The sequence below is a fragment of the Manis pentadactyla genome, chromosome 4, assembly GCF_030020395.1.
Source record: "Manis pentadactyla isolate mManPen7 chromosome 4, mManPen7.hap1, whole genome shotgun sequence".
Classification (NCBI taxonomy): domain Eukaryota; kingdom Metazoa; phylum Chordata; class Mammalia; order Pholidota; family Manidae; genus Manis; species Manis pentadactyla.
Genome location: NC_080022.1, coordinates 71,768,545 through 71,794,663, shown reverse-complemented (window position 1 = coordinate 71,794,663; position 26,119 = coordinate 71,768,545). Strand labels below are relative to the sequence as shown.

At 43.5% G+C, this 26,119-nt stretch overlaps 2 protein-coding genes across 6 annotated transcripts in view; both read right to left on the bottom strand.

The window, feature by feature from the left end:
• Positions 1–9,275: 9,275 nt before the first annotated feature.
• Positions 9,276–26,119, bottom strand: part of SAMD13 (sterile alpha motif domain containing 13) — a 45,508-nt gene continuing 28,664 nt past the window's right edge. For 4 of the 5 annotated variants that reach the window (XM_036890292.2, XM_036890293.2, XM_036890297.2 and 1 more), the window contains 2 exons: positions 25,129–25,240; positions 9,276–10,380 (listed from right to left, as the gene is read on the bottom strand). In XM_036890292.2, coding sequence (XP_036746187.1) covers positions 10,237–10,380; positions 25,129–25,240 — 256 coding nt within the window. In that variant the 3' untranslated portion in view covers positions 9,276–10,236. Of the gene's footprint in view, positions 10,381–20,838; positions 21,183–25,128; positions 25,241–26,119 lie in introns of those variants that run through there. The other variant, XM_057500374.1, reaches the window with a different exon arrangement.
• LOC118914941 (dnaJ homolog subfamily B member 6-like) lies at positions 12,430–15,738 on the bottom strand. The gene has a single exon (XM_036890291.2). It carries the CDS (start codon positions 15,160–15,162, stop codon positions 14,518–14,520), a length of 645 nt encoding a protein of 214 aa, XP_036746186.2. The 5' UTR covers positions 15,163–15,738; the 3' UTR covers positions 12,430–14,517.

Below are 26,119 nucleotides of genomic sequence, written 5' to 3'. Positions count from 1 at the left end.
GCATCAGACCCAGCATAGCAGAGCTCCAAGGAAGATTGAATTCTCAACCTGACAGATCTGTCACCTAAGGTCAGGGTCCTGCTTGACTTGCTGAAATCTTAGGGCCTCAGATTTCTTCTAATCTCTGGGCCTATAAAAGAATAGCTTTTTATCCCTGTTAAAAGCTACACTGCCGCCCCCACACACCCTGCTCAAAGAAAATGCAGAGGCTCCTCCCTAGCAAGGAAACACATGCCCCCTTGGGATCTGTCCCCACTTCCCATCCTGGCCACCAGACCCCTAAATAGGGTCAAGTTACATCATGAACGAGCCACAGACATTCTTGGCCTAAGGGAAGACTGGGACTACAGGCCAAAGAGTGGCAAAGACTCAGTCAATACAGGTGCTTCATGATTATACATGGGACTGGATCCAGATAAAACCTATCTGAGTTTTCAAATCAAGAAGGAGAAAGAGAAGTGGTTTTCATTCACATGGGACAGACCAATGTATACATGTATAGCCTTGCCCTGGGACTATATTAAGTCTTCTGCCCTTAAGATGTGGGAACTGAACCATCTGGGCACTCTACAGAACACCACATGGGTCCTCCCTACCCGTGATAGCATGTTAATTGGACTGGAAGAGCAAAGAAATGATACTCGTACTCTGGAGAATGGTAAAGAAACCCCTCAGGGTCACCCCCACATTAGCGAAGTTTTTAAGTGTACGGTGGTGTGAGGTAGGGGCTGGAAAAAATCATACCACCTATTTTTGTAAATAAAATGTTACTAGAACACAGCCGTGCCCATTTGCCTATGTATTGTCTGTGGTTGCTCTTGTGTTACTGTGGCAGAGCTGAATAGCTGCAACAGAGAGTGTTTGGCCTAAGAAACCTAAAATACTTACTCTGTGGTCATATATAGAAAAGGTTTGATAACCCCTGGTCTAGGGCATCCCTTCCAAAAGAAAGGGTATATCCCTGCATCTCAGACTTCCTAACACTGAGAAGAAAGCACAAGGCCTGGTAGTCTCTTCAGGTTTTGGAGGCATCATGTGCTAATGGGATATGGATATTCCAACTGGGATATCCCAATGGGAATACTGGTGCAACACATTTACTGGGTGAGAAAGAAGGGTTTCAGCTTTGTTTGGGGCCTAGAGCTGTAAAAGTTTCTACAGTGGGTCCAGGCTGGGTACAGACATCCCTGCTGCTTGGGCCATACACACTCGCTGACACTATACTATTAGAAGTGTCTGACTGGAGGATGCTGAGTGGGGCTTATAGCAAGCCTCAGTATGAAAGTTACAACATAGGGTCCTGCAGCATGCTATCTGCAGCAGAGAATCGTCCACCATTTGAAAAATAGCTCCTGATGTGTTACTGAGTCTTTGGTAACGACAACTGTCTGCCTGTGGGTCATAAAGGGACCCTGCTGCTAGAGCTGCTCATCACTAGCTGGTTCTTATCAAACCTACTGAGTATTAGGGTCTGGTGAGCCCAGCAGTAATCCATCCTAAGATGGAAATAATACATCCAAGATCAGGCACAAGTAGGGCCATAAAGCACAAAGAAAGGTATGTGGGCTCCAGCTCCAACCTCTATGTCCCCCGCTAGTGTTTCTCCCATACCTCTCACACTTACGGCCATGAGAGGACGGTGGTGAAGGGACATAAGTCCTTAGGAAATGCATGAAAAGCTTGTCAACTTTGTGTGGAGAGAAAAGTGGCCCTGGGTAAGGATGTACATAAATTCATGGGCAAATGGCTTGGTTGCTTGGTCAGGCTCTTGGAAAGAGAAAAATTGACAGACTGAGGAGAAGGAATAGGTTTGTGAATAGATCTGTACGTATTAATTGTGTTTTTTATTTTCTGTATCTTACAATGTTTTGACAATGTGGGGGGCCTTACTGGACCCAGGGAGAGATTGTCCCTCCCAGGGGTAGCTAATTCCCAAAGATAAAAAACTTCCTTGGGAGCATGCCTCTCCTATGTAATCCATCACTTCCTTTCTCTGACTCCCACACCAAGCCAACATTTCCCCTGCCCTAAGTCAACCCAGGGCCAGGAACCAGGGCTCTGTGCCTCTATGCCCCAAAGCTGGCAGTCATTACTCAAACCAGCCAGTCCTAAGCCATTTACTCTGCCCTGCCTTGCCTGTCCCACGGAAACCCCAGCAAACGCTCTGGCCTAGGCTCTCTCCTTACTCCTATTTCTGCTTCCTGACCAAAACCTGATGCTCCCCCTGCGGCCCTGCATGGTATGGCATATCTCCTTACTCAGGAAATGTAAGTAATAAATTCTTTCAGTGGTATTGAACTTTCCATGTTGTCATCACTCAGACATCTTTACAAATTAAGACCCGGATAAAAGTCACTGCAGCAGTGGACGTTAAAAGGGATGATCTTTGTATTGCATAATGTCTGTCAAAGAGCACCAATCATAGAAGAGGCACTGACCAATCAAGTGGACAGAATGACTTGGCCAGTTGGTATCGGTCCACCTTTGTCGGTTGACTGGCAATCTCAGTGCTGACACAATCAACTCATGAGTAGAGCAGCCATGGCAGCAGAGATGGATGCCATACATAGGCCCCAAACATGGGCTTCTGCTTTCCATTACTTACCACAACTGTTGCGAACAAATATTCAACTTTGCAGCAGTGGAGACTAATATCAAGTGACTTGATGTAGCACTAGTCCTTGAGAACACTAATCAGCTGCATGGCAGTGAGTTAAGTATGTTGGACCCCTTTCACTCTGAAAGGGGCCGTCACTTGGCTTAATTGGAATTGGTACATATTTGGCTGTGGGTTTGCCTTCCCTGTCCACAGGGACTCAGCCAGCAGCTCTAAGCGCTTACACAGTCCTGCATAACATTACTAAGACTAAGGGACCAGAGACCTCCTTTGAAATAAAGGAGATGTGGCAGCCTGTAAATGACCATATGACCTGCTGGTCTTATCACATGCTCCACCATCCAGAAACTGCAGGCCGGACAGAGTGATGAATGTTCTTCTAAAGGCACAACGGAGGTGCCAGCTTGAAGATGATACCATGTGATGATGGAATACTATCCACCAGGATGCAATATATTCCCTAAATACTTGACTCATATGATTTCATGTCCCCAAAAGGTAGAACACATGGGTCTGGCAACCAAAGAGTAGAAATACAAATGGCCCCACTTACCATGAATCCCAGTGACCCACTTGGGAAATGTGTGCTTTCCTTTCTCTTCAGTTCTAGCTCTGATTAGAGGTCCTGTTTCTAGAGAGGTGTTACGTCCACCAAGGGACAGAATGAGAGTCATTTAAACTTAAAGCTTTAGGGCTATAAAATCAGCAAATTTGACAATTCTCAAGAAAAACAACTATTCCTAGTCCACTGCAAAGCCAAGAGAGAATCAATCAGGCAGAAATTTTAGAACATTTATGAAAGGGAAATGACACTGTAGAACACAACAATGCTGGGAGTTTTAATTGAATGAGAGAGGGCCCAATGACACATATAACTCAAATGGTTAGATTCTTAGAAAATCATAGAAATTGAATGCTGAAACAAACTCACTGGACTTATTTATCTTACATGGGAGGCAAATTGAACCAACAGAGGTTATGAAACTTGTATAAGGTCTTACAGGTAAGTCAGTAGCAGATCTGGGATAAGAACCCAGGTCTTCTGAGCTCTAACCCAGTGTTCCCCTCCACTATAGACTCATACCATTACATTTTCCTTTTTAACTGTGTGTGGATTAGGCCAATGTCAACTTATTCTGCATTCTGCATGCATACCATACAAAAGGCTGATGAGTAACCCACAGACAATCTGGTGGCTGGGAGAAGTTACCTTAGCATTAAAAATTCATTATGAAATCTGCCCAAATAGACAATTAAACAAACTGATGTCAACCTAATTGGCTCAAATTAATGAATACAGATCTACTCAGATTTTCTAAATTTTTTGTTGTTTGTTATTGACCTACATGTCTTCATTAAAATCACGGAAGTATCAGAAACCTCCCTTTCATTAGTCTCACAAAACCATTTTGAATGTCACTGAATGTTCATTTGGATTAGAGACAGGACATATTTAGAATTCACCTAATGCCTCAAACCAACTTCGTTAGGTCTTTGGGATAAAAGCTTATATGCATTTTGCTCAATACATTTCCCTTAACTTTACATAATAATTTTTCATGGAGCTTAAATAATTCAATATTTTCCCCTTATGAAGATAAAGTATCTAGAACCACCCAATATCCAAGGACCTAAGAAAGTAATTGTTTTCTTTTTTAGCAATACTCGGATATATCAAAAGAGCAGTATTTGGGTTTAGTATATATTTGCTAATTCTGTGACTCTTGGCTGGCTTGAAATGGCCAAGTGAGATTATAGTATTAGAATCATACTTTAATACACTTTTCATGTAATACTAATGAGTGTGCAATGTACTCTCATTCACTCTTCCACTGACCTTATGAGGCTGATACTCGGGAAGAACTGCCAGCTTCTCCGCAGCGTCCGTCTTCCCATCCTTGTTCGCTGGATCCATGTAATAAAGCTTACAGTTCCCAGCCTCCCTGGCACCCAGGGACGCTAGTTTAAGTTCTTGTTAAAGAAAGTGGAAATGCTACATGTAGTTTCTCATAGCAGCTACCCTCTTTCCTTCTCGTTTTGGGCTGGAATGCAGTTGTGGTAACTCGAAGCTTAAGCAGCCATCTCGGACCACATAGGAAGCTATATGTTGAGGATGGTGGAGGAACAAACTAGGAGAAGACTGCGCCCCAACAATTATGGGGTAGCCACATTGACCTCATCTGCTTACCTCAGACTCATTCACAAAGTAGAGAAATCCTACTTGCTTAAGTCCCTGTTATTTGGGTTTTCAACTGAAATTAAATCTAACCGATGCACTTGAGCTTTTCTGTCCTAATTGAGATGTGCCATAAAGCGTAATACACAGCGGATTTTGAAGACATTTTTAAAAAAGATTGTAAAGTATATCATTAATAATGTTTATATTGATTTCATATGAGAATGGGAATATTTTGGATAAATTGGGTTGAACCTATTATTTAACTCTCTTGCTTCTTTTCACTGTTTTAAAATGTGGCTACCAGAAAATTTTTAATTACATATATGGCCCACATTATATTTCTACTGGACAGTGCCAGGGTAGCACTGTCTTACTCGGATCTGTGTCTGCATGAGAGAATAGATGAGGTACCCAAGGTGCCATGCAACTTACCCAGGTTCCCATGTCAAGCACATGGTGGGGCTGAATTCAAGCTGAGATTTACCTGAAGCCCCTGCACTCCCATGCAATGCACCACAGTGCATCTCACTGGGTCACTGGGTTCTGGCACAGGAGTGAGAATACTGTGTTCAACACTAATTCTTAAAGGCAGGAACTGATGTTGTTTGAAGAGTGTTATGAGTTTTCTTCAAAATATGTTTATAATCTGGTGAATTTATAGTCTTATTTTTGAATTGTATATTTCCCAGCAGATAAAAATGGGAGTGTAATCCATTGAAAAAGGAAACACAATTGGCTGAATGATTCTGCTACCTTTAATTTAGAAAGAAGATGTTTAACTTGAAAACTTTGCCATAGATACATCCTCAGACTACAGTATTGGAGACCCATGGGGCAGATCTTTCCTTGGTTGCTTTCCTGACTTTTCCAGAAACTTAAGGCCTCTAAGCTCTGTGACCTAAGGTGCCTAGGTGATGGCACACGCTGTTTTGTGCCATGTGTTCCCTTATCTTGTTTGTAGATTTGGCTGCCAGGTCACGGGTAATAAGTGTGTTCAGGACACCTATCCTCACTGACCTCTTTTCCACCTCTGCAATGATTAATGTAGTAGGTCTGCCCGTGTACTGGAAGAGGGGCCTATTTTCTGTTTGGATATTACCTGCATTTCCAGCTTTCCTCATTTCTCCCTAAAGATATCTGCAGACAGGATCACCCTACCTAACTGAGGGAGAGAGACATCAGCCTAGCTTCCTACTTCTGGATAACCAAAGACCTCTGCTTTACTCACAGGGCCCTCCACTCTTCTGCCCCAGTGCTAGGCTACCAGTCTTAAGGTTCACAAACAGATGACAGCCACAGTCTCCAAATGAATGTGGGTGTGATCGCTCTCTCTCTGCTGCTGCTACTGGCCAGAAATGGTACCCAAGCTACTTCATTGCCTATAGAGCTACAGCATGAAACTAACAAGCTGCTCATTAGCACACCCATTGCTCTATCCCTTCTTCCTGTAGTTTCTGTTCCTGATTTGCAAGGAGAATTAACAAGTTTTCTCCTAAGAAGCATATCTGGCCCACAGCAGTCAGTTCTGTGAACATTTAACTTAATCCTTCAAATCATTACAGGAAAACACTTAATGGCTCTGTGCCCAGACCTGACCCCTGCCGATTCCGTTTGCTTTGGCCATGCAAGGCAGATGGATCACCACCAGTAAGTACTTTTTGCATTCAGCTTCCAAACATGGGAGTGGTTGGGCAACTGTGGGTCATCAGGCTTTTCTAAATTAAACTCCTCCAAAGATATATTTCACTAATGCAATGGAAGGACAGTGTGTTTCCCTGATGTGTATGCTGAGCTCAGAGGGACACTAACCCTGCTTGCACAGGATAGTTCTTGAGGACAGAATGAGGAGATTGCCACCAATTTGCCTCTTATTCATATTCATCATGTGCACTAAATATCAAAAATGATGGGCAACTCTGCTGCACATTGCAATGCAGTCTGCCAGCTTGTTTTCTTTTCCTCTGAATCTACTTGCAATTTCTAGTTTTGTGAATTAATTTATTCTTAGGAGGCTCTCTGTGTGTTCATTGCTTTAGATTTAGGGTCAAAATTTCAATACCTTTGGGGTCCAGACTGTTAATGTGAAATTACATAGTTGCTGGTTGTAAGATATTAGGGAATTAAAGAGATTGTAATAAACTGGAGATGTTGGCCTCTTCTAGAAGAATGCAAATGGAGTTGTGAAAATACACACATACCGCACTGGCCGAAGGGAAACACGTCAGCTTAGATTCCACTGAAAAATGGCCAATTTGTGACCTGGTCTTTAAATCAGCTCATTAAATGTTCGCTGTCAAGTTTGAATCTGAGGTTCAAATGTGGGGTTGGGAGGGGAGGTGGTGTAACAATTACTTTTTAAAATTCCCCATGATTCTGATATCCTGTCTGCCTCTCTGGTTGAGAATCATCAAATTCAACATTAAACAATTCTCACATAAAACATATTGGCACCAAGGCCCATTCGTTCCCACTTACACTCATGAAGTGCTTCCCCACGTAGTGTGCATATTTGTTATGAGTTGCAGCCCCAAATGCAGTGTGATCTGACATGGTATCAGATGTCTCTGGTTTTACAGCTGTCTGGAGACAAGCTGCCTACCTGCTGAATTTCAAGTACTTCTAGCTGCTCTCCATGGCCTGCTTTGATTACACTGCTTTTTCCTGGATTGGGAGCAAGAGGGGATGTGGAGCGGGAACCCTTTCAGTTATTGCTGAGGCACTCAGGTCTGCCTGTCACAGGCCTTTTTCTGGTGTACAAAGGGCAAGCTATCTTTAATTTGTTAAATTTTGCCTGAAAGCTGTTAACAGAGGCTGAGGAATGATTTGATACTTTTTGGTTTGCTTCCTCCCCCCTTTTTTTTCCTTCCTGACAAGCATTTATATAGCAGCCCAGGTCTAAAGCTGTAGATGAGTTAGGTCGGGGTTAGTAAATAAGGCTTCCAGTAGTTGTGAAAGGTGACTGAGATAAAAACATCTGGAGACTGAACGGAGTGTGAGCCCCAGTTCAAGTCTAGAGAAAAATACAACTAAAGACACACCTTCAGTGTCATTTGCTCCAGGTGTTCAAAGGCCAGCTGACAGTGGTGATAGGAATCTGTCCCCTAATATCCCTTCTCCCTTATCTACAGAATGGGACTTTTGAAATTTATGGGGGCCCATAGGCTCTAAGAAAAAGAAAAAATATTTCAAGCCTCCCTTGCAGCTTAGGTATGGCATTCTGACTGAGTTCTAGATGGCAAGATATAAAGGAAGTAGCATGTACAATTTCTTGGAAGTGTCCTTAAAGAAAGAGGTATATTCTTTTCCCTTTTCTTCTCCCCACTGGTTGGAATTCAAATGGTGATGGTGAGAGCTGAGGCAGCTATCTTGGGCTATGAAATTATTCTGGGAACAAATAGCCTGCATGATGGGGCAGAAAGACAGGAGGAGTCTGTGTCCCTAACATCATGGAGGGCCACAGACTCACTGTGCCACAATCTGGACATTTACATGAACAGAAACAAGCTTCTGTCTTGCTTATATTACTTGGTGGAGTGAAGGCAAGGATAGGGGAGGCAGTTCTTTATCACTCGCAGCCAAATCAGTTCCAAACTCATACAGGGGCATCTGGTAGATGCACAGAAGCAGGGCTTCAGCACTCCTCACGCTATGCCTTTGAGTAGAGAGGGTTGGAACATCCCCACTGTATCCCTTGTGAGAAACTCCTACAGGAATGTTAAGCTCTTCACTCCGTCTTTGCTCTCCCACCCCTACTTCCCCACCCAGGTCTCCAGCAGGTGCAGATCACATCTTCTGTGACTCTCACTCCTCACAGTACTTAACTATATTCTGCCTTGTAGTCTTATATGTTTTGCAGATTGTGAGAGCATGGGCATGGAAAATGTCCCTTTTGTAATTCCTTCTCCTGCTTACAATGCAAAACAAAGCATTACATAAATTACAAAGCATTACAAAATAGACACTCCCTGAACTCCATAACTGACTTAATTCAGAATGCATTTTGAACTCCACTCACTCTACCATTTCTTATGCTTTGTCCACTCTTGTCTTCAGACTTTGTGCTCTTTAGAGAAATGATCTGAATTACAACATTCTCTAAAATAGTTACACAACTTGAGGAGGGGGAGGAGGGAAGTTCAGGGAGCCCATCAATTCTGCAGTTTTGTATGTGGAAATATGAGCTTTTGCCTTGAGAAAAGACCAGTAGCTTTCATCAGAACTGCAAAAAAGTCACCCCCCCGCAACTGGTCTACAGAAAGATAAACAAATGCTTGGCTAATATGACATCTAAAATTGGTTGTTGGGTTGGGGTAAGAGAAAGAATGAGGCCTACTTGGACAATTCAGTTTATAAACTAAAGTCTTACCTTTTTTTGGAAGGCTTAACTTTCTTTCCATAGTGTTAGGGCACGACCTTAATCTTTAATCCTAACTGAAGAGGCAACCAAAGAAAAGACTTGAGATGCACTAAGAATAAATGGAAGCAATGCTTTATTGTAACCACAAAGCACCAATTCAACAAGGCATCGACACACAGAGGTTGAACAAATGTCTCTTGGAACAGAGATGTAGGAAGCCCACTTTTTCAAGTTCTTAAAAAAAAAAGCTCAAACCATGAATCAAACAAAGCACCAGAGCAATTAAAAAAATATTACACCATCATGAAGGAATATAAAAATAATCTGTACTAGTAACAAGGCCTTATGATCTGTAACTCTTGACAAATTCCTTCACAAACAAATTATTATAAATACAAACAAAAATAAAGTGAAAAAATGCTTTCTTCAGAAACCAAGAACCAATTTAAAAGCAAATCTAGGCACAAGAAACCATTAGCCCCTGTAAAAGCTAGCTGAATACGATGTATACCCCAGGTGCACAGCAGATTTCTCTTTGCAGAGCTACGTTGCTGCTCCGGAGGGGCCATGTGACACATGTTCATTGCAAACATCGCAGCATATCCCAGTGAAACCTTAATAAGGTCAAGTGGAGGACCCTCTATAAAAAGGGGTGTCGGCAATTCCATCCAAATATTACAAGCTCCAAGGAGCTTTCTCTTTTCTCCCCCTCCCGCCGTTTTCTTGTTTTTAATCTTCCTACATTTGTGACTGAAAGATGCTCATTCCATCCTTTCCTAAGGATTTTGGGGAAGCAACCTATGAAGAAAGTCCCCTTTGTGGGGAGGGGTGCCTCGTCATGTCAAAGATCATTCTAGCTGACAAACTCACAAGGAAAACCATCCTGTCGAATGTCGTCCCCGCTGCTCCTGGCTGAATTCAGGTCAGCCGATGGATTGCCTAGTCTATCCAATAGGATAACGTTTCATTTGATTGGAATTTTTCCAAATACACATGTATGTATTTTGTTTACAAAGTTTCATCACATGAAACTAAATTAGGTCGCTACATAGTTCCTGAGGTCCGAGGCCCCAGGTGACGGTGCTATGCAGAGCTGCTCTTTGAGTGCTTGGTCTGCAGAGGCTTTACGTGGTACTCGTAGATTTTCAGAGCAGGCCCCAGCTTCAACTGGAGTCCTGTCAACACGTCATTTCTTGTCATCAACAGCAGGGATTTTCCATCAATTTCCTATAATAGGAGCAGAGAGTAAAGCCAGCATTTAAATCCAAAAGCTCAACGGTAATAAAGAAAAAAGGAAGTTCAAAGGGAAAGTCAAATTGATCAACCCCAAGCTAAAGACCTCACTTTTTCACTTGTGCCCAAATGGGAAAAAGGCAGACTCTTCTGTTTTTTACCTTCCACCATCTGCTTTTATTTTTGGATTAAATACAATCCATGGCTGATCTTGTTGTTAACATTGTATCATAAATGTCATCTTAAGAAACTGAGGGCAATCTTGGAGTATATATCCGCAAAGACAAAGACATTGCTTCTAAAGGAAACGGACACTTTGCATTTGTAAAATATATTACAGTTTATGCAGAATTTCTCTGTATTTAATCCCTAAAACAACTTTATAAATTAGGACAGGCAGGGATTATCAGCCTAAGAAGTTAACCTGCCCCAAATCAAAAAGTTAGCAAAGCATGCATGGCACGGGGTTTGAATTCTTATCTGCTAATAGCCCAGACTGAGGCTCTTTCCACAACCTGCTTCTGTTCCTCTTGGCACTTAGAAGTACATGTGTGCTGTGCACATGGGCCAGTGGGGACTAGAGTCTCAGGTTTGCTGGGTTCTCATCCATCACGACAACAGGCATTGGAAAAATGACTCACTCCATGAACTTCTTTCCTGCCCTTTAAAGGGAGAACCATCCTGCCTCAACCTGAACATCAACCTCTCAAGCCAAGGGCCCTGCCACACCTCCTCTCACTGGATTCTCAAGACTCCAGATAAGGTGGTAAGGGGAAGGGCTCTGCCCGCCGCACGTTCCCTCCCCTGTTCTCCTCTGAGGCCACTCCTCCCACCCTGCAGGAACCCAAGCAGGTACAGTACACTTCTCTCCAGGTTCCCTACAGACCACGATGCTTTGGGATGAAATAGAAATGGGCTTCTTGTGAAAGGATGGGGACCCCAAATACAGAAAGTTGTTTGAAACTTTGGAAAGGAAGCACAGACAAATGCTGAATGCCACATTAGGTTTGTTATTTATTGTGAAGAGAAGCTGAGCTCTTAGGGAACCTGGGTTTGAGAGATGGCCTAGCTGTGCTTGCTTGGTAAGCTTCTGTTCATTAATGTACCCACATGTGTGTACATACCTCCCCCACTGATGGACACGGTGCGCAGCTGCAGCTACATAAACCGTGACTCCCTCCACCAGCCCCAAGGGAGCTGCTCCTCCAAACTCTCTCATGTACTTTGCCAGGTTGTGAAGAAAATGTGCTTTGAATGCCCAGGCATGTGGGAGAAACAGCACTGCGCTAGGGGGCTGGAGAAACGGCCACTAGGCCAGTCCCTTCCACCTATGTCTCCCCGGCTGGTGATGTGGGGATCGTGGGTCTCTGACCCGAACCCCTAAGGTAGAGCCACGGGTGATACAGTCACTTGTCACTGGTCCTCGACAGGACCACAGTCCTCATGTCACTTGTCAACCACGTAATCTGAACCAGAGCAGAAGGACAGGAATTACTTCCAACTGTTCTGTGGTGTTTTTGATTTCTGGCAACCTTTATTTTGTTGACTGCTAGAAAACAAAATATCTCACATTAATTCGTGAGAGACAACAGTTCAAAACCATGGCACATTAAAGAAGCAGTCGGTTGTTAGGACAAGAGCGGAAAATTCCTTAAGGACATAGGAATTGACTTTCCAATCCTGAAGTATCTTCTATTTAGGCAGCTACAAATTCTAAACACTGCCCATCAGTAAAACCTGCAAGTATGAGAGTCGGCAGAGGACCCCTGGACATCTGGGAACAAGGTGGCCACTCTGAAGGCATGTGAAGCCACAGGAATCTGAGTCACAAGTTACTTCAAAGCTCATTTTCTATCTTACACACTGAGATGAAAACTCACTTGCAATGCTTTGAAAAACAGCACAGCCCTTCCTGCTCTCCATCTTTCCTTTGCTGTTGTTTGCTTACATTTAACATATTTTAAACAGGCATCAGGAAAAGATGACACTGCCTTCATTTCTATACAAAAAAAAACTTCCTTGGCTAATTGAGAGTGAAATTTTTTAAAATCTTTGCTGGCAGAAAGTCCTTCTACAACTCAGCATTTCTACCAAAACTAAGTATGTCTGTGAAAAATGCTGAAACTTGGATTTTATCTAAGACAAATGGAAAATTATGTTTCATGCTCCAATCTGATTTTCCTTGGTTCAAGGCCACACTGCTGTTCACCTCAGACTAGGCTAGGGAAACGGAAGCTCCATCTGGAAGTGCTCATTTAAAAAATTTTGAAATGAACATAATTCACACATATAACAAAGTTTTCCTCTTTAACCAAGATGATAGCCCTTCAGATGATACATAATACAGGATAATGGAAACGTGAACTTCTAGGTCGAGCAAACTGCAGTCTGAACCCTATCTCTACAACTTACTGTGTGACCCAGGTAAGAGACTTAACTTCCCTAAGCCTCAGTTTCCTTACTTGTAAAATGGAAATAAACCCCTAAAGGATTTTGGATATTAGAAATGTAAGGCACCTAGCACACTGCCTGACATATAAGAAGTTCTCAAAGACTACTGTGTGGAAATGTAGAGGCTTTGGAAGAAGGGGAATGTGTCCATTTCCAAATCTGTCTTCTGCTTCCTTTCTAGAAGTGTGCTCCCTGCCCGGATGCTACCCTTTGCCATAGGGATACAGGCATATTCCTGTTTCAGAAAATTCACTGAGATTCAAAAAGTTCAAAGGCTACACAAAACATTCGTCTCATAAAAATTGCAAACATAGGAAAGTTCCTTGATTAAGAATGCCAATCATTTGTTACATAACTTCCATAAAAGATTGCGATGCAAAAGAAATCCAAATTTTGCCTGTCAGCATGGTTTACTAGACTGAGCAGGAGACTGGAAATTGGAAGACAGAGGACCAAATGCAGACTCCACCAGTAGTTTTCCACAGGGAATCACTCTTCTGGACCCCACTATACTTATGTTCATAAGTATAAAAGAAGGGGTTGGAGTGTGATCAGATTCAATTAAACAAACAAAAATCCCATGATTTTGCATGTAAATCACAATTAAAGCCAAAACAAAAAACTAGTACACATCTTGGGATCTGGTTTACATTTTTGTGTTAAGGGACAATCACTCATTAGTTTCAGCAAAACTTTTTACACTGCTCCATCTTCTCTCTTCATGTAAGAGTGACCAAGTATCTGTTGGGCAATAACATTACAAATGTTTGCGTATTTTTAAGTTCCAGCAAGTACTCATGCATGGAAGTAGGGTTTAGAGATGACAGGTATAAATTTCTAGTGAGGGGCAAGATCCTAGATCTAAAAATAAATGAATAGGATCCACAGATAATATAGCTCAGTAGATAAGCTTGTGTTTCAAGAGTCAGACACTATTTTATTGCTTATTTGGTGGGGCTTGGTGCAAGTTATGTGATCTTTCTGAGCCTCACTTCTTTATCTATATGATAGAGGAGAGCAGCTACTATATTTCACTGCTTACAGGACTACTGAGATAACACAAGTGAAGTAGAATTTCTAACATCTCCTGACCACTCAATAAATGCTGGCTATTAAAAAAAGTACATAAAAAAATCTTAAGCCATTTACTTTTCACTCTTTGTGCCAACAGTAACCTACACTGAGGCACCTCTTTCCCTGGAGCCTAATGTGATATGGTCCCCTGGAAATGGGAGGAAAGAAGAAGAGGTAGAAAGAGAAGCAGAGAAAAAGAGGCTAGGAAGAGAGAAGACAGGCCATCAAGAAAGGCAACTGGATACCAGCAAGGTAACTAACCAGCAGGAAAACAGTTGGAAAGAAGTCAATGGGATTTATGATGGTAGAGAACTGATTCTAACGGCATCTGGGTGGTGGTCACTACTGTCCCAAATATAGTGCAGGGGAACAGAAGAAGGCTCAATGTAGAATCAGAGGATACGGGCTGAAAGCCAAACTCTGCAGCTTCCTAGCTCCTTGTGTAACATCTGGCCCATCCCTTCTTCTGTGAGATGAGAGCTTTGGACTAAGCTGACCTCTGTCCATTCCAGTTCAGCACACTCACAGATTCCAGTCTGTCCTTGATAAGTGTCAGACTCACCAGCCTTACAGGCAAGTCTCCTTGTGAAAGAGCATAGCAACTCCTTACCAGTGATGTGGAGGGATCTGATGAGATGGGCATTCTTTTTCTACTTCAGTCGTCCCCTTAACATTATCTACGACATTCTCTCTAGCAACTCTCTTGCCATTCACTATCTGAGTACAAGTGGTGACCAGTCTGAAGTTTTCCATTCCGCTGCTTACAAAGGGTGCAAACATCCCAAAGGAACGGGGACTTGGTTTGGCACCCAGGGATACAAAAGTGGAAAATCCTGTGTCCAGTATGGGGGTCACATCAAAGAAGGAGCAGCAGAAGCTCCTGGCCCTGCCCAAATGGCCAGTGGAAAAACAATCTCCTGAGAAGAAGTCTTCACCTTCAAAGGCATTTTGAAAGCTACAGTGTAGCCTCTCAGACCACAGTTCCTTCTTCAGACAGGTTGGGTCTCTGCCGTCTCCTCTGTGCCCCCCATTGATGCAGTTCTCTCTGGACTTGTCATAGTTGCCACGTGTCTTGGCATCAGACAAGACCTCACAGGCTTCTGCTACTTGCTTGAATTTCTCCTCAGCCTCCTCCTTGTTATCTGGGCTCTTGTCTGGGTGTACCTGAAGGGCTAACTGGTGATAAGCCTTCTTAATATCAGAGGAGGAAGCATTCTGAGGAACCCCTAGTACTTTGTAGTAATTCACCATATTTCTTTAAAGGACCTTCCCTCACCAAATCCCAGAATTTATTTTCCAAAGAATTTCCATATAACTTTGGAAAAGGAAAATGGTGAACTACTGATGTCCACACCAAGGCCAGTGGAATCTTACTATGACATGGTTCTCAGGACAAAGTCTCCTGGGAGAGAACTTCCCATCTGGGGCATGTGTCCCCTGCCATGTCCCACCCCCATCCCACCCTCTGGAGTGACTGTGAGATCAACATGAGCCAAAGGCTCAGCTCCTGCTGTCTGCCTCACATTCCTATTGGTGGCAAATTTGGGAGGGATAATATACATATTGGAGACACTTCACCTAGTTTAAAAGCAACACTGAGCAGCTTGTTAAGAGAAATTATTTACGTGGCTCAAAAAGAAGTCTTTACCTCATTCATTAAAGTAACAGAAGCAAAATGGATCTTGCACTTAAATCAGACACAAAATCCATTTTGGCTCATTGTGAGGCCTAATGCCTTCAGTGACTTACTGGTTGTCTCCCCGTGTTATTTAATATTTGCTGCTGGGTGATAAAGTGGGTGACAGAGGGATCTATTAAAAAAAAATCTTGCACACATTTCTGATGAAGGAAGAAGAATTTAACTCACTTCATCAGATGAGGAAACTGGGTGACAAAGATGTCTGCCTATGCTAAAAAAAAAAAAAAGAAGATTTAAGAAGCATAATGAGAAGTGAAGGCTTCCCACATACGGTCAGGTAAGGCTTCTTCACTCCAGCTGATCTTTAAAAGTCAGCCTTTCTGAAATCTTATTTCTGGCCTTAAGAACAAAACTAACTAGGAACATCATCACAGCAAATGCTTGTTAAAAAGGCTTTAAAGCTTGAGTGCAGCAAAGGCTGCTGGTCACTCGTTTTGCAGGACACACAACTACACATTCCCTAGGCTTCCTTGCAGTTTGGCGTGTCCGTGTGACCACGTTCTGGCCAATGACATGTGAAGGGATGGTGTGCGCCCTTCTCAGGCCGGGCCCGTATGTGCTCCTCCGGGCTCTGTACCCTTTCGTCAACTGGATGCCAGTGCCCAGATGACTTCGAAAGCTTCTGGAGGAAGAGGCAGAGCCTCTATCAGCCTGGTCCTTCAGTGGCAGTGAAGCAGAACATCCCCACCCACCACCTGGGCTTTTTATATGAGTAAGAAATAAACTTCCACAGTACCCAAGCCAGTATACATGTTTTCATCTACCTGTGACAGCAGCTGGTCTACTCTAATACACCAACCCTTTCTGCCACCTCCCCTTCATTTTTAATACCTACTCTTATGTCATCAACCAGAACAGTCCTCTTTCTGCAACACTGCAAGTCCCCTATCCTATTCTCTCTCTCACTCCTCACTCCCTTTACACCCACTTTTTCATTTCAATTCCACTGTCCCCGGGGTTATGTGTTCCCTTCAGACTCCTCTACTGTTCCAAGTCGGCTCCCCTGGTTGGCCCCGGGGACAATCTTTCACATGCCCTCTCAAACTGCCCTCTCAGGCTACGAGCCTTCCTCCGTGCCCAGGCCACAAACACCTCACCCACAGCAGCCCCGCCATCCAGCTTCTGACTCCATGGAGGGGGAACAATTCAAGAACATGAAACACTACACACACGCAGTGTACGATGTTGGCCCCATCAGTAGGCTACCTCAGCGGCCCTGCTGTTTGCCCTGGGTCAGCTGCCTCTCCCCTTCCCCTAGGGGACCGTTCCTGACCTTCCCTGCTGTGTTCTAGGTCCTCACTAAACCTCTACTCCAAGCAGAGGAGCTTGCCTCTCATTTAGCAAAGGAGAAGAGACTGTCAGGAACTCTCTTAATGTCCCCGAGGACAAGGGCGATCTTAGCTGTATCTGCACACATCTTTACGTAGGCCCCAGAGCACAGAAAGGATGGAGGAAGTTTCCCTGTCTTGCTCAGAATTAATCCCTTCTTATTATTTTTTAAAAAATGAAATAGTTGAATATTTGAATGACCGAACTGAATCACTGTGTATATCATATTTTACTGTGATAAAACATAAATGAAACAGGCCATTTTAACTATTTTTAAGTGCACAATTCAATCACATGTTGTTCAGTCATCACTGTTTTAAACTCTTCCCTCACCCCAAACTGAAACCCCATTAATCAATAACTTCTCCCTCTCACATAGTCCTTGACAACCTCTAATCTACTTTCTGTTTCTATATGAATTTACCTGTTTTCAATATTTCATATAAATGGAATCATTCAATATTTGACTGACTTATTTCACTTAGCATAATGTTTTCAAGACTCATTTACATTGTAGCATGTATCTGCACTTCATTGCTTTTGATGGCTGAATAATATTCCATTGTATATATAGTCTACGTTTTGTTTATCCCTTCATTTATTCATGGGCACTTGGATTGTTTCCTGCTGTGAATAATGCTGCAGTGAACATGTGTGTACGAGTATCTGTTTGAGTCCTTCTTTTCAATCCTTTTGTGTAGAATTGCTGGGTCACATGGTAATTCTACGGTTAATTTTTGAAGAACTGCTGAACATTTTTCTACAATGGCCGCCCCATTTTACTTTCCCACCAGCCACGCATAAGGATTCCAATTCTGCCAAATCCTCAGCCTCCAGACTCTCTTAATCTCATTCCCTTCCATATCCTCAGGTAGTTTGCTTCATTTAACTGTCCTCAACTACACTGCATTTAACCTGTCCCATTCTTTCGGCTGCTTCCCTGCGCGTAGATCAGTGTGAGTGTCTCCTGTCTTAGAAAAGAGCCCTCGTGCCTGCATGACGCTGCTGGATCTTCCTCCGCTCTCCTGTCTCCCACGCACTCCTCAGCGTGGACGGAAGGGTCCTCCTCCCACAAACAGTCATCCACGCTCCTGCCCCCAACTCCACTGAAACTCCATGGCATTTCAGAGACCCCACGGAGCTTCACCTTTTTGAGGTATTTGACCTTGTTACAGGGCTTTTGCTCGTTGCCTTCTCCTAAAAACAAAAGCCTTGGTATTCCCCAGGGGATGTCCTTGGCCTTTTTCTCCTCCCCTTCTGAGTACTGCCTCATTCTCACCCACTCCTATGACTGCTGCTGGCTCCCCTTGTTTCTGGGTCTCACTCTTCCCCGGAGCTGTCTGCTAAATATATCCACTTAGATGTATTGCAGGCCCCTAAATTTAATGTGTCCCAAGCTGTGCTCATTATACCACTTTTAAAACTTACCTCCCACAAACATTCTAGTTAATAGCACTACCTTACAACCACCCAGTCTGGAAACGGGCAGTCATGTGAGCCTCCTGCCTCTCCCAGCCGTGAGCAGCGAGCTCGGTCCTGCAGCTTTAGCAGAAAACTGAGACCAGACACATCTTCAACCTCCACTACCAGTGACCCCCTAAATTCTTCTGACCATCTCCCCCAGACTTTCTAACCTCTCTCTTCCTTTCCCTCCTAGTGGAGCTATTACAGCAGTACTGCTGCAGACGCCTCCCATCTCCTTGTCCTCCCACACGGCCACTGGATGGATCTTCCAAAGACATCCCACACTGAATATCCCACACTGGTCACCTAGTGCCTCTCAGGGAAAGTCTCTGTTCTGCCAGGCAAACCAGATAATATCCGAGCACTTGCTTATCTTTCAGTCTTTGGCATCCCCTGCTCCATACCTCTTACTCCAAGGTACTAGGAGTTCTCAAGGTAAACCATGCTTTTTCATGTCGTCAGGCCTTTGTATCTGATCTTCCCTCTACCTGGAATTTTTTGTGCTTTCTTCAAATGGTTCTTATACATACAGTGGTTTCATACTGATGAGCATTATTTCACATTAATAGTCTTATATTTATTTGAATGACTATTAGAAAAAGGTACACCATCTATGGAAACAATGGAACAAGTGAAGAAAAGAAGCACCATGTACCTGGCTATCTTCTAATGTCTTATAACTGCTCTCATTCCAAATGAAGGCTATGAACAACCATTTGGGATTTGGGGTTTCTAGAAATCTATTCTATTTCAATAAAAAATCCAAACAGTTCGCTCCTTATCAGTTTTGCTTTCAGTTCTCTTGGTCATTTTCTTATTGTTAGCACCATCTGTTCGCTTGTTAATGCTTCTCTCAATATTTACAGTCTGCAAGGTTGGGTTGCCACTTCCCCTTTTCATTATTCTATAAAATATTTTAAGCATTTCAGAAGCCCTCAACTGTTAAGAAATACCAGATGTCAACACAGTTTCAATATTTTTAGGACTTGGTATTATAAAAAGCTGATAGAGTAATAAAAGTTATTCCCAGTTTGTGGGGTTTTAACTGGTCTAATTCAGAGCTGGATTTAGCATGAAGCTTAAGTTTTGCCTTAGCAGCTTCACACTCCTCATTCTCTGATTTCCTTCCCAAGGAAGGCTCTTAGAATTATGTAAGCTTTAACTCTTCCCAACTCTGGATTTGTCCCAAGCCTAATTAGAAATATCAACCTAGAGTCACTCTGTTGAGATCCATCTGGCCATGACTAAGGATGCTATGCTAAGGGTGGCTCTGATTGGTCTCTCCACTTACTTCTCCACTTGGAAGTAGTTGGTGTTACTTGGGACTTGCAGCAATAAGAAATTTTATTTATGTTTTTCAAGTCAGTGGCCTCAGAAATGTATCAAAAGTTGGCAATAACTCACCTGACAAGAATGCCAATCTTTGCATTTCAACTGAATGGCTGAAATAACCAGTTGGGCATTTCAGAGCAAAATACTGTTCTCATTAATGCGGTTTGGAGAAAGCGAGGAGCTAACTAGAGTAAAATTAATTTGTCACCATGAACTCCATATTACTTTATAAGGAGACTCTGAGAAAAAAATTCTCTCAGTGGTACATATTGTTCTAGAAACAGAATCACTGATGCCACTCAATTATAAGTTTGAAGAATCTGCACAATATGAATAACATGACATTGATTGAAGGCAGATCTCTCTCTCGCATCTTCTCCATGTAGAGTCTGAGTATGTGAGTCAGATAGACAGAGACCTAGAAGTGACACACACTCGAGGTGGCAGAACTGCCTTTGTGACCTGCTGTTACGAGTCCGGTCTGCATGGTGAAGCTGCTGTGCTAGACAATGAGAATTCCACCGTCAACAGAGATGGCTTCACAGCGGAGAATGGTGCTCATTTTGCCTTTCAAATTGGAAAAAGTAAACCTTTTCCTAATGTTCTGTATGAGGAAGGTGGAGATGCTTTTGAATGAGGTTAAAAGGTTCCCTCTTAAAAACTAAAGCTCTTAGAAAAGTAAAATTCTTGAAGTATCTTTGACTCTTGAAAACCAGGCTACCATATCCATGGGCAAATGCTGATTTTTCTGTCATCCACTCACAAAAGTTCAACTGTGTATACACAACATTTCAAGTGGTTTTGTGCCCTATGCTGCACATTGGAAGTACACTTCATGAGGGCTGGTTCTAAGATAACACGACTGTTCAAGCAGGAGCTCGAGCAATGTTCTGCTTGTTTAAATCAACATTCGCTTTATAGAAATCTGAGTCCTAGAAGGCAAATTCTCCAGGATCATCCAGAGAGCATGAGTCGGTCAGTAGAAAACAAGCCAGGAGTCATGTCTCCCACTCTTGCCGCAGCCTCAGAGGTCTACCTGCCCAAAGGCACTTGGGGACATAGCCTCCACATCATGGCATCTGTGGGAGAGAGAGAGTACTGACTGGGCTGCAGTCACGGCCTTCTCCAAGGAGGGACTCCCACTGCTTCGGGCTCTTACAGGCCAGTGAATCCTCTGAGGCATTAAGCTAATGAAGCCAGTGGGCCAAAGAAGAGCAACAGTATGGCTCATAAAAAGGGATTGGCCAGAACAGTAATACAACACCCTCCCACACACACTGTTGACACTGGGTCACCAGTGGGGGGCTAGGCCTTCCCTTGTGACATCTCTTGGCTTGTAGCTGGGGCTCATGAAGAAGGCTCAAAGAGGCTCACTGGAAGAACACTTGATGTAGATAAGCGCACCAGAGGGAAAGTTACTGGAGATAACTGTCATGTGGCAGTGTGCCTGCACAGAGAGAAGGAGGTTATGCACCCCTAAATCTAGCTGCCTCTCCATATATACTACAGGACACCATTCCTCCCCTCCAGACATATCTCACTCAATGGCCTGACATCTTCCAAGGGGCCATGCTGCTAGAAAGCCCTAGCTGAGTGTGGTTGCTATAGCAACAGGATATCCAGTAACACACTGTGACACCATACCACAAAGACAGGCACTCTCCTGAGAGTCAGCCCACCTGGCAGGGGACATGTCCAGCAGCAGTGTCAGCGTCTTAGCTCAGGCTGCTCCAACAGGAGAGCACAGATCAGGTAGCTCAAACAACAGAAATTTCTTTCTCACAGTTCTGCAGACTGGAGTCCAAGAGTCCAAGATCACAGTGCCAACCTGGCCGGCCACTGGGTGAGGGCCCTCTGCCTGGCTTGCGAATGGCTGCCTTCTTGCTTACCCTCGCATGGCAGGGAGAGAATTAACAAGCTCTCAGCCATGAGACTGAGCTCCCCACAGCACTGGCAACTGTGCTCCCGTTCCTGGACCCATCCTTTCCTGAGGTGGTTTAGGGGATGCTCTCCATGCCTGCGGGGCAAAGCTTTCCCTTAGACTTAAGGATGTGGCCCTTATTGTTTCTCAGCTGCTGTGACCTGGAAGATGTGCCTGGAAGGGTCATGTGTTTGGATGGGAGTGGCCTGCATCTCTTCCCATCTGGGATGAACTTAAGGAGTGACTGCTAACTGCTTGAGGCTTCTTGCCAGGGAGGTCCTTGGGGGTGAAACACTGAGGGCCTCTGAGGCATAACAACAGGAGATGCTGGTTAACATGGTAGAGGGTCCTGACCCTCCATCCTCATGAAAACCGCAGCAGCTGTCGTATCAGCCTGAGCTTGGCCAGTGATCCCCTCTCACCCTCTACCTCTTTTAATGAGAAGAAAGACAAGGAGAATTTCACAGCAAAAGGAAGACTTGCATCACTTCCAGACACTAATTCAAGGCAGACAGACTCCTTCCTTTATGCCAACCCCCTTCCATGAGAATGAAGGAACTCAAGTTTCTAGACCATGCTTGCAAAATTCAAATGTCCTGAGAATTCCTTTCTCAGGCTCCTCAGTTGGGCTCAGCACAGTAGCAAAATGATGTTCCTCCCCACTTGAAGGACTTCTGAATGAAATGCTTTGGAAGAGATTGTTCCCTTTTCCTCCCGGTGTCGTTTGTGCCAGAGTGATGTCATCCCTGGAGGGAAAGGCCTGCTCCTGGGCCAAGCTCAGAGCAGGCCAGGTCCATTTTGAGGTCCTACACAGAATCCAGAAGACCCAAAGACCACCCTGCCCCCTCCCCGACCTGGGACATCTGCCTCAAGAGTCTGAGCGAAAGCTCAATCTGAGAAATGCTTTTGGGAAGCTGGAAATCTGGTCTAGAGACCTTTTAGCTAGTTCTTCTTTTGTGTTAGCCTTTCACAATATTATTTTAATTTAATTTTAGAAGGGAATTACTCAACTGCAATGACACAAATAGACATTACACCACTAAAAACCAAACTAAAATCTAAGAATATTATAGTGGTACCTCTACAGTAATACACACTATATACTATAGTGATATAGTGAGAGAACACTACAGTGTACACTAATATTCCCACCACCTAGATTCTATCATGAAGATCTTTTATACTGACTTTATTATCTACCTATATACTCATCCCTCTTTCCAATTGTCAGTCCATATTTTGATGCATTCCAAATTAAGTTATATACATCAGTATACTTCTCCTCTAAATACTTCATTTGTCATACCATTACTTGTTAATATTTTTTTACAGTTTTCTTTTTGAGATAAAATTTATAGGCTATTTAATGGGAAAATCTGATTCATTTGCCTATATATGTGCATATGCAGTGATTAATACATATACCTGTAGCCCAACCCTTATCAAGACAGAAAACATTATCATCACCCAGAATGTTCCCTCCCAGTCATTTACCACTTCTGCCTATCCAGAGGCAATCACTGTTCTGATTTTTTTTCTACCATTGATGTGTTTTCTTGTTTTCAGCCTTCATCTAAATGGAACTGTTATGATCTGAATGTGAATGTGTTCCCACAAAATTCCTATGTTGAAACCTAATCCCCAAGCGGCATTAGGGGTCTTGGTAATGGTATTAGGAGATAGGGCTTTTGGGAGGTAATTAGGTCATGAGAGCAGAGCCCTCATGAATGAGAATAGCACCCTTATAAAAGGAGCCCCGGGGAGCTCTCTTATCCCTTCCTCCATGTGAAGGTATGGAAAGACAGCTAGCTAGGAACTAGGCCCTCACCAGACACCCGATTGCAGCTGTCTTAATCTTGTACTACCCAGCCTCCAGAACTGTGAGAAATACATGTCTATAAGGCACCCAGTTTCTGGAATTTTTGTAGAGCTGCCCAAACAGACTAAGACAGGAACCATTCAGTATGAACAATTTTGTGTAAGGTTCTCACTCAGGCATAATGTGCTGAGATTTATCTAAATGGTTGCATATATCAGTAGTTCATTCCTTGTTATTACTAGATCTTATTGCATTGAGTGACCACACCACTGTTTACATATTTATTCCCCTATTGATGGGCACTTAGGCTTCTGGTTTGTGACCATTATAAATAAAGCTACTAAGAACAATTTTGTACAAATCTTTTTTGGACACAGGTTGTCATGTCCCTCATGTAAATACTTAGGAATGAAATTGCTGGATCATGGGATAGAAGTATGAGTGTTTATTTTACACTCCCACCAACAATGGAGGAGAGTGTGGTTGTTCCATAACCTTGTAAACATTTGGACTTATCAATCTTTCTAATTTTAGCTATTCTGGTGGATATGAAGTGAGTTAAGCTGTTATTTTGGCAAATTTTCCAAATTAGCAAAAAATATATATGTATAGGGAAGGAAATGTTGATTGAAGGAAAACTAGAGATTGGCATATTTGATATTAGAAAAGTTCCCCTTTTCAAACCTAGCATAAGAGAATCAGAGATGGCTAAAAGGACAGGAAAGAAGCATCCACACATATTCTTCAGTTTATAATTCTCTCAATTATATTACAATATTAGAAAAGTAAATTTAATGCTTAGAAAACTGCAGCCGTCACTGACAGGGAGGTAGGAACTCTGTGCCTCCCTACACAGTTACATGTTCCCCAATTCGCTGCCTCATGGTCAAAGCCCCATGAACCCATCCCTAGAAAGCTGCCCAGCCTGAAACATGGAGTCAGGAATCACCCAGTTGACTAGGAAGGCCCATGCTCCTTCCTCTTTCCAGTACCAACCCTGGACCTGAGGGAGGGGAATCAACACTGAGGGCATCAGCATCTGCCAGGGCCCCTCCAAGGCGCTGTGCACATGGTCCTTCAGGCCTCACCATACCACCCTACAGAGTTAGCCATCGGCAGCCTCATGGTACAGATGTGAAACCAATACTCAGAGAGAAGTAGTAACTTGGCTGGGGTCACACAGAGTTAGAAGAACCAGGATTTGACTCTAAATCCTGTGCTCCTTCCACCTTTTTGCTAAGCCCCTGGCAAGCAATTTGGAGGAGGTGTAATAGCTCAGCTAGTGCCAAAGACCAGTAGCAGATGGTGTTGCATGTCTTTGAGCTGCCTTCTAATGTGTTGTGTTAAAGGCCAGACTGTTCCGTCTTTCAGAAGGAGCAGGAGTAAAGGAGCATTAGCTCCCCTTTCAGCAGCCACAGATGGCTCAGGGGTGGGTTCTCCTCTGGGGGAAGGAATCACTCACATGTTACCTTCGTTCTCCCCAACCCCCCTCCTGTTTCTTAGGGCCTGGTGTGATCAGGGTGTGATATGGAGACATGCAGATCCTCACTGGCCCCTCTTTGCTCTCAGGACCTCTTCCTCCTCACTCTCTTCCGCCCACTGTGGGAAAGAGAGGTAATCATGCGCATCATGTGTTTCTCTAGACCATGTTACCTGTTCTTGAAAAACATTAGCTTGTTCCTCAAATCCTGCTGTGCGGAAATAATTGACAACATCCATCACAGCCCAGTCTGCGGGATCAGGAGGTCTCCCATTCTCCATGGAACTGCAAAACACAAATCCAGACAGTGGTCATGGCAGGCACACAGGAGGGTGTGGCATGGCCAGTCTCCCCAGGGAAGGCCCCAGCCAGTGCACTGCGACCACGGCCTCTCTTTCCACAGGGGCCCAGACCCCAGCTTACCTCCCTCAGGACCATAATTGTTCTTGTGCTCCTTAGGTTCGGAAGATCATTACTCACACTAGTCAGTCACTGCTTTCCTAATAAACCACTAAATCTTTAATACAAATTGTTTCATGTGCTGTTTTTTTAATCTAGAGATACTAAGAGCAGTCCAGTATATTTCTGGCAGCTCACAGTATGATATTCAAACTCCTGAGTTAGAACACCAGGTCCTTTACAATATGGACCCAATGTATCTGACTTTCTTATCTCTCCACCTTCCCCATCCCCATCCATCCATCCCCACACATCCCCTCTTGAGGTGTGGAACTGCAGGGCTAAAGCTATTCCCCACCCTGCCATGCCCTGTTATAGCTGGGCCTTTGCACGTGCTTTTCTAACCACTTACAATACCTCTCATTTGTCTCTACCTGACAAAATCCAACATTCCTACCTAGCTCATCCTAGTTCAAATGCTGCCTCCTCTGCAAGGCATATTCTGGCTCTACCAGGGAACAGTTTTAGTAATAGTCTCCTCTGTGTCAAGAACTCCATTCAAACTCCCATTGTAGAACTTTATACACTAGTATTATACTCTGCTTTTTGGACAGTCTCTCCCACCAGAGTGGGAGATGTGGGCCAGAGATAGCTGCCTTTCCTCATAAAGCATGGTTACCTAATTGTAATAACAAAGTATGCTGCATTGTAATTTTAGGATGGGAGGTTTTCTAATTTTTATTCTGCTGGGATAAGACATAATCA